General features: G+C 42.0%; 1 protein-coding gene across 1 annotated transcript in view; it reads left to right on the top strand.

Moving 5' to 3' along the window:
* The window catches only part of LOC131366296 (fibulin-2-like), an 89753-nt gene that overhangs the window by 42050 nt on the left and 37812 nt on the right, over positions 1-9891 (top strand). The window contains exons 13-16 of the mRNA XM_058410652.1: positions 1320-1418; positions 1784-1885; positions 6114-6215; positions 8830-8964. Coding sequence (XP_058266635.1) covers positions 1320-1418; positions 1784-1885; positions 6114-6215; positions 8830-8964 — 438 coding nt within the window. The remainder of the gene's footprint in view (positions 1-1319; positions 1419-1783; positions 1886-6113; positions 6216-8829; positions 8965-9891) is intronic.

The following is a 9891-nucleotide window of genomic DNA, read 5'->3' as shown; positions in this document are numbered from 1 at the left end:
CTTCTTCTTCTTCTGAATGTAAAGTCATGTTAGCAAATCATTCAATGTAAACAGTTATTTAATGATTTTTCTTTTTCATGCTTGTGTTCTGTACATTTCCACTCTTAACCTAAAGGAGGGTGAAAGTTTCCTCAGTAAAGCAGCCTGAAAAGAAGAAAAGCTTCAAAATAAATAAATCGAATTAAAACCATCAGACAATCAGAATGTGGAAGGTATAAAGATCTAGAGATGAGAAGGTTACAGGCTATGTGTGGAGAAGCGAGAGCTGCTTGGCCTGAAGTCTTTAGCCTCCTTGTTAGAGTGTTCGCCTCCCATGCTGGAGACCCGGGTTCGAGACCTGCTTGGAGGCGGTTTACATACAGCTTCGTTTTGGTCATATTGCTCATGTTTTTGGGAGGCTGGAATGGATTATCTGCATTTACATTATTTCTGATGGGAAAATTCATTTTAATACAAATTTTCACCTTAAGAACTCGCCTCCAGAACCAATTCAATTCCTATGTCGAGGTTCCACTGTAATTTTATTTATTTATTTATTTATTTATTTATTTATTTATTTATTTATTTATTTATTTATTTGTCTGTATGTTTGGTTTCATTTAAACAGAATAAAATTTTTTCATTATTTTTTTGTAAATGCTTGCCCAGAAAAATGATTTCTTCTTCTTATGCGTTTTTGAGGAGTTTTGTTGGCGTGAGGTGGGTGTACTCTGGATCAGTCTGGTATTTGTGCTGTGTGAAAACGTCTCCTCTGCAGCGGAGCTTTAATCAGACGAGTCTGAACAGGAAAGAAAGGAAAAACACCTTCACAGGAAATTATAGAGAAGCTTTAAATACTGGAGCAATGCTGGAATAACAAGCAGCTTTCTCCAGGTTTAAAAGCATTTCCGATTGTGCGCACACACACACACACACACACACACACATACATACACACACACACACACACACACACACACATACACACACACACACACACACACACATACACACACACACACACACACACACACATGCACACACACACACACACACATACACACACACACACACACACACACACACACACACATGCACACACACACACATACACACACACACACACACACACACACACACACACACACACACACACACACACACACACACACATATACACACACACACACACACACACACACACACATGCACACACACACACACACACACACACACACACAGAAAGGAATGAAGTGAATGTGATAACTCTAAGCACTACAGCATGACTCTCCACCATTTTCTCCAATAATACTGATGTTTTCTGCTGCTTCTCTGCGCAGCTCCGTCTGCTGCCGCCTCACTTCTGGATCCTGGATCATGTTTTTGGAGAACCTTGCTAGTCAGTGATGAGAACCAGGAGACTGGAGACGTGCTTCAGAGTGTGTGACGATTACGTATTTATTTATTTATTTCCATGCTCTATTTGGTGCTCCTCTCAAGCACTTTAACTGAAACCAAAACAGAGACACAGCATTCTTGTTGATTTCCATCTGATAAAGATCAACAGCTCTCCAGTGCCGGCTCTCCAGCGTCTCTCTGCATCTCCTCACAGCCAGTGCTTACACATGGTAGCAGTAAGACTGGAGCTTCCTGAGCTACCTGGTTATAATCTGGAAAAATCTGTCAAGAATGGTGTCGAGGCATGTTAGCATGTTAGCTTGATCTAAGAGCATGTGCAAATGCTATGCTTGGTTTGAAATGTTGTTTTTTAATAAATTGTTCCTGTGTTTAATGACTGCTGAAGATGAAGATGGACAGAGGGATGACCACGTATTTACTGCCAGCCTGAGACCAGCGGAGACGACCACCACTCCACCTCCTGACCTCCTGCCTGATCCCTGTGAAGGTATCATCACTCATCACTCCTCTATACATTCATCACATCACTCATCATTCCTCTACACATCACTCATCACATCACTCATCACTCCTCTACACATCACTCATCACATCACTCATCACATCTCTATACATCACTCATCACATCACTCATCACTCCTCTATACATCACTCATCACATCACTCATCACTCCTCTATACATCACTCATCACATCACTCATCACTCCTCTATACATCACTCATCACATCACTCATCACTCCACTCATCACTCCTCTATACATCACTCATCACATCACTCATCACATCTCTATACATCACTCATCACATCACTCATCACTCCTCTACACATCACTCATCACATCACTCATCACATCACTCATCACTCCTCTATACATCACTCATCACATCACTCATCACATCACTCATCACTCCTCTATACATCACTCATCACATCACTCATCACTCCTCTACACATCACTCATCACATCACTCTTCACTCCTCTACACATCACTCATCACATCACTCATCACTCCTCTACACATCACTCATCACATCACTCATCACTCCTCTACACATCACTCATCACATCACTCTTCACTCCTCTATATGTCACTCATCACATCACTCATCACATCACTCATCACATCACTCATCACATCACTCATCATTCCTCTACACATCACTCATCACATCACTCTTCACTCCTCTATACGTCAATCATCACATCACTCATCACATCACTCATCACTCCTCTATACATCACTCATCACATCACTCATCACTCCTCTACACATCACTCATCACATCACTCATCACATCTCTATACATCACTCATCACATCACTCATCACATCACTCATCACTCCTCTATACATCACTCATCACATCACTCATCACATCTCTATACATCACTCCTCACATCACTCATCACATCACTCATCACTCCTCTATACATCACTCATCACATCACTCTTCACATCTCTATACATCACTCATCACATCACTCATCACTCCTCTATACATCACTCATCACATCACTCATCACTCCTCTACACATCACTCATCACATCACACTTCACTCCTCTACACATCACTCATCACATCACTCATCACTCCTCTACACATCACTCATCACATCACTCATCACTCCTCTATACATCACTCATCACATCACTCATCACTCCTCATCACATCACTCTTCATATCACTCCTCTATACATCACTCATCACATCACTCATCACTTCACTCATCACTCCTCTATACATCACTCATCACATCACTCATCACATCACTCATCACTCCTCTATACATCACTCATCACATCACTCATCACTCCTCTATACATCACTCATCACATCACTCATCACTCCTCTACACATCACTCATCACATCACTCATCACTCCTCTACACATCACTCATCACATCACTCTTCACTCCTCATCACATCACTCATCACATCACTCTTCACTCCTCTACACATCACTCATCACATCACTCATCACATCACTCTTCACTCCTCTACACATCACATCACTCATCACATCACTCATCACATCACTCATCACATCACTCATCATTCCTCTACACATCACTCATCACATCACTCATCACATCACTCATCACATCACTCATCATTCCTCTACACATCACTCATCACATCACTCTTCACTCCTCTACACATCACTCATCACATCACTCATCACTCCTCTACACATCACTCATCACATCACTCATCACATCACATCACTCATCACTCCTCTATACATCACTCCTCTACACATCAGTCATCACATCACTCATCACTCATCACATCTCTATACATCACTCATCACATCACTCATCACTCCTCTATACATCACTCATCACATCACTCATCACTCCTCTACACATCACTCTTCATATCACTCCTCTATACATCACTCATCACATCACTCATCACTTCTCTACACATCACTCATCACATCACTCATCACTTCTCTATACATCACTCATCACATCACTCTTCACTCCTCTACACATCACTCATCACATCACTCATCACTCCTCTACACATCACTCATCACATCACTCGTCTTCACATCACTCATCACATCACTCATCACTCCTCTATACATCACTCCTCTACACATCACTCATCACATCACTCATCACATCTCTATACATCACTCATCACATCACTCATCACTCCTCTATACATGACTCATCACATCACTCATCACATCACTCTTCACTCCTCTACACATCACTCATCACATCACTCATCACTCCTCTATACATCACTCCTTTACACATCACTCATCACATCACTCATCACATCACTCATCACTCCTCTACACATCACTCTTCATATCACTCCTCTATACATCACTCATCACATCACTCATCACTCCTCTATACATCACTCATCACATCACTCATCACATCTCTATACATCACTCATCACATCACTCATCACTCCTCTATACATCACTCATCACATCACTCATCACTCCTCTACACATCACTCTTCATATCACTCCTCTATACATCACTCATCACATCACTCATCACTCCTCTATACATCACTCATCACATCACTCATCACATCTCTATACATCACTCATCACATCACATCACTCATCACTCCTCTATACATCACTCATCACATCACTCATCACTCCTCTATACATCACTCATCACATCACTCATCACATCACTCATCACTCCTCTACACATCACTCATCACATCACTCATCACTCCTCTACACATCACTCATCACATCACTCATCATTCCTCTACACATCACTCATCACATCACTCATCATTCCTCTACACATCACTCATCACATCACTCTTCACTCCTCTACACATCACTCATCACATCACTCATCACTCCTCTACACATCACTCATCACATCACTCATCTTCACATCACTCATCACATCACTCATCACTCCTTTATACATCACTCCTCTACACATCACTCATCACATCACTCATCACTCCTCTACACATCACTCATCACATCACTCATCACTCCTCTATACATTACTCTTCATATCACTCCTCTTCACATCACTCATCACTCCTCTATACATCACTCCTCTACACATCACTCATCACATCACTCATCACTCCTCTACACATCACTCATCACATCTCTATACATCACTCATCACATCACTCATCACATCACTCATCACTCCTCTATACATCACTCATCACATCACTCATCACTCCTCTACACATCACTCTTCATATCACTCCTCTATACATCACTCATCACATCACTCATCACATCACTATACATCACTCATCACATCACTCATCACATCACTCATCACTCCTCTACACATCACTCATCACATCACTCATCACATCACTCATCACTCCTCTATACGTCACTCATCACATAACTCATCACTCCTCTATACATCACTCATCACATCACTCATCACATCACTCATCACTTCTCTACACATCACTCATCACATCACTCAACACTCCTCTATACATCACTCATCACATCACTCATCACTCATCACTCCTCTACACATCACTCATCACATCACTCATCACTCCTCTACACATCACTCATCACATCACTCATCACTCCTCTACACATCACTCATCACATCACTCATCACTCATCACTCCTCTACACATCACTCATCACATCACTCATCACTCCTCTACACATCACTCATCACATCACTCATCACTCCTCTACACATCACTCATCACATCACTCATCACATATCTCACCATATGACATCACATCACTCCTCCCTGTCATTTATTTTCCTCTAACAGCATGACATTGGATGTTTTATTCGTTACTCATTAATTTCTCGTTAATTGTTTTTATTAGTCAGCGGTCACTGTGTATTAAATAGCTAACTAGTTTTATATTTAGTTAATTTTGTAGATTGTTCATTTCAAACTAGTTAAACTAAACAGTTTAAACTCATATTCTTCCAGTCCATTCTGTCTCACTCTCTTATTCTGTCTGTCTGTCTTTCTCTCTGTCCAACTCTTTTGCTTGCTCTCTCTCTCTCTCTCTCTCTCTCTCTCTCTCTCTCTCTCGGTCATTACTGTGTCATTCAGATGTTGTATGGAGCTGAAGGTCAGAGGGCTGAAGGGGAAAAAGGAAGACAGGGGCAGAAGAGTGGCTTTAAATCACTCGTTTATTCTTCTAGCAGGATGCAGGATGGTGCACTTTTTCCTTTAATGACGAATGTCCTTCTGCAGGAAATGGCCACTGTGCCCATCACTGCCACCTGGTGGAGGGTCAAGCTCACTGCACCTGTTCCCCAGGATTCAATCTGATGCCTGATGGACACTCGTGTGAAGGTATATACACACATGCACACACACACACGCACTCACACACACACACACACTACATGTGTCATATACTGAGTTTTATTTAGGTATATGATATGAAATCTATTATTATATATGAATCTGTTCAGTTTATTAATCGGTATACGTTTTTAGCTGTGGTTATAAACTGATCCAGATGAGTGACATATGTTTTTCTACACTGAGCTCTGTGAATCTGGTAGGAGTCATAATACGATTCATGAATCATTTAGATTTCTATAGAAATCTGTGAGTTTCAAAACACTGTATATGAATCATATTTAATGACACCCATCTGTAGGAGTAATGCATAAACATCACATCAATAGACATAAACAACTGAATGAGTGATTCATTTGACATACAGGAATCAAATACAACAATTAACATGTTTCTTTATACATTTCCAAAAACTATATGAATCATTTGTGTCATTTGATTCATGGCGATTCAGTTAATTTTAAATGATTCATAAGAATCTACTTCAAATATATCTGTTTTTTTCTAGCAATCTGTATCATGTTTAAAAATGATTCAGTAACAGTGACTCATATGAATCATTTCAAAACTTTCTGTAAGAATGTAAGGTTTTTTTTATATAGTGTGTGTAGTTAAATCATGTTTCTGTGGTGAAATGTGAGTGTTTAGGGTGTATGAGCTGTGTGTGTGTGTGTGTGTGTTGCTTTGTGTGTGTTTGTGTGTGTGTGCGCGTGTGTTTTTGTGTGTGCGTGTGTGTGGTTTTGTGTGTGTGTGTTTGTGTGTGTGTTTCTGTGTGTGTGTGTGTATATGTGTGCATGTGTGTGTGTGTGCGCGCGTGTGTGTGTTTCTGTGTATGTGTGTGTGTATGTGTGTATGTGTGTGTGTGTCTGTGTGTCTGTGTGTTTGTGTGTGTATGTGTGTGTGTGTGTGTGTCTGTGTGTTTGTGTGTGTGTGTGTGTATATACACTATATTGCCAAAAGTATTCGCTCACCCATCCAAATAATCAGAATCAGGTGTTCCAATCACTTCCATGGCCACAGGTGTATAAAATCAAGCACCTAGGCATGCAGACTGTTTTTACAAACATTTGTGAAAGAATGGGTCGCTCTCAGGAGCTCAGTGAATTCCAGCGTGGAACTGTGATAGGATGCCACCTGTGCAACAAATCCAGTCGTGAAATTTCCTCGCTCCTAAATATTCCACAGTCAACTGTCAGCTGTATTATAAGAACGTGGAAGTGTTTGGGAACGACAGCAACTCAGCCACGAAGTGGTAGGCCACGTAAACTGACGGAGCGGGGTCAGCGGATGCTGAGGCGCATAGTGCGAAGAGGTCTCCAACTTTCTGCAGAGTCAATCGCTACAGACCTCCAAACTTCATGTGGCCTTCAGATTAGCTCAAGAACAGTGCGCAGAGAGCTTCATGGAATGGGTTTCCATGGCCGAGCAGCTGCATCCAAGCCATACATCACCAAGTGCAATGCAAAGCGTCGGATGCAGTGGTGTAAAGCACGCCGCCACTGGACTCTAGAGCAGTGGAGACGCGTTCTCTGGAGTGACGAATCGCGCTTCTCCATCTGGCAATCTGATGGATGAGTCTGGGTTTGGCGGTTGCCAGGAGAACGGTACTTGTCTGACTGCATTGTGCCAAGTGTAAAGTTTGGTGGAGGGGGATTATGGTGTGGGGTTGTTTTTCAGGAGCTGGGCTTGGCCCCTTAGTTCCAGTGAAAGGAACTCTGAATGCTTCAGCATACCAAGACATTTTGGACAATTCCATGCTCCCAACTTTGTGGGAACAGTTTGGAGCTGGCCCCTTCCTCTTCCAACATGACTGTGGACCAGTGACCAAAGCAAGGTCCATAAAGACATGGATGACAGAGTCTGGTGTGGATGAACTTGACTGGCCTGCACAGAGTCCTGACCTCAACCCCATAGAACACCTTTGGGATGAATTAGAGCGGAGACTGAGAGCCAGACCTTCTCGTCCAACATCAGTGTGTGACCTCACAAATGCGCTTCTGGAAGAATGGTCAAAAATTCCCATAAACACACTCCTAAACCTTGTGGACAGCCTTCCCAGAAGAGTTGAAGCTGTTATAGCTGCAAAGGGTGGACCGACGTCATATTGAACCCTATGGATTAGGAATGGGATGTCACTTAAGTTCATATGCGAGTCAAGGCAGGTGAGAGAATACTTTTGGCAATGTAGTGTATGTGTGTGTTTCAGGTTCTGTAACAGTGTTTAAGGTGTTCTATAAGACCTCTATAGGATCTCACGACTGAACCGGAAACTTTTCATTGTTCAGATTCAGCTTTATTCTTTGCATGGATGTTTGAAAGCACAGGGCCTGGGGTGTGTTATTCTAAAGAAAACAGCCAGGCACAATGAACACACACACACACACAGGTGTGTTTAAAAAAGACTAACTCATAAACAGATGTACCGTTCACACAAAACTTCCAGTGTTTCTGCCAACAAAAGAGACGTCATTTAACCTGTCTTCATTGCACACACACACACACACACACACACAATATACTGAGTCTGAACATACATACATGTACAGATTTAATAATAATAATAATAATAATAAATGATTTCATCTCTCTCTCTCTCTCTCAGATGTAGATGAGTGTTTTCCCTCCACACACTCGTGTCAGCTAAATGAGAGGTGTGAGAACACTGTGGGCAGTTTTAGGTGTCTGCAGCAGATCATTTGTCCATCAGGATATCAGCTGAGGAACGACTTGTGTGAAGGTACACACACACACACACACACACACACACTCAGTGTGTGTACAGTACTTTGTGGTGTGTTTCATAGGGTGTTGGTATAATATCGGTCACAGTGAGTTCTGTTCTGCTGCCCATTAATCTGTCTGTCTGTCCATCCTTCTGTGGCCAGATGTTTCTCTCTGTCTACCTGGTTTACTGTCCAACCATCTGTCTGTTTGTATGTTTGCCCCCCTGTCTATCTGTCTGTCTCTCTGTCTGCGTCTCCCTGTCTGTTTCTCTGACTGTCTGTGTCTCTCTGTCCATCTGTCTATCTCTCTGTCTGTTTGTCTTTCTGTTTGTCTGTCTGTCTGTGTCTCCCTGTGTGTCTCTCTGTCTGTCTGTGTCTTTCTGTCTGTCTGTCTCTCTCTCTGTCTGTCTGTGTCTCTCTGTCTGTTTCTCTCTGTCTGCTTCTCTCTGTGCATCTGTTTGTTTCTCTGTCTGTCTGTGTCTTTCTGTCCATCTGTCTGTCTCCCTGTCAGTCAGTCAGTCTGTCTGTCTGCCTGATTGCCTGTCTGTCTATCCACCGATCTGTCTGCCTGTTGCCTTTCTACCTGTCTCACTATCTGCCTCACTGTATATTGTATGTCTCTCTCTCTCTCTCTCTCTCTCTCTCTCTGTTTGTGTGTCTGTCTCTCTCTCTCTCTGTTTGTGTGTCTGTCTCTCTGTATTTCTTTAAATATGTGTCTTTTTTAAACATATGATGAAGATTAGAGGAATTATTTCTGCACTGTAAACATTACTGAGAATTTGAATCTGATCACAGGGTCTGTGTGCACCATGTGGAGCTCTCATTAGCGTGATTATGTTTTACAGATGTTTAGACAAGAAAATAAAAAAGAAACAGAGAAGCGTGTACTTGAACATGTGTAGTGTAGAGACGATGTTTTCTCTCTGTGTCACACTGCCACC

The sequence above is a fragment of the Hemibagrus wyckioides genome, linkage group LG15 (genome assembly GCF_019097595.1).
Source record: "Hemibagrus wyckioides isolate EC202008001 linkage group LG15, SWU_Hwy_1.0, whole genome shotgun sequence".
Lineage (NCBI taxonomy): Eukaryota > Metazoa > Chordata > Actinopteri > Siluriformes > Bagridae > Hemibagrus > Hemibagrus wyckioides.
The sequence above is the reverse complement of the archived record's forward strand: the minus strand, read 5'-3'. Positions and strand labels throughout refer to the sequence as shown.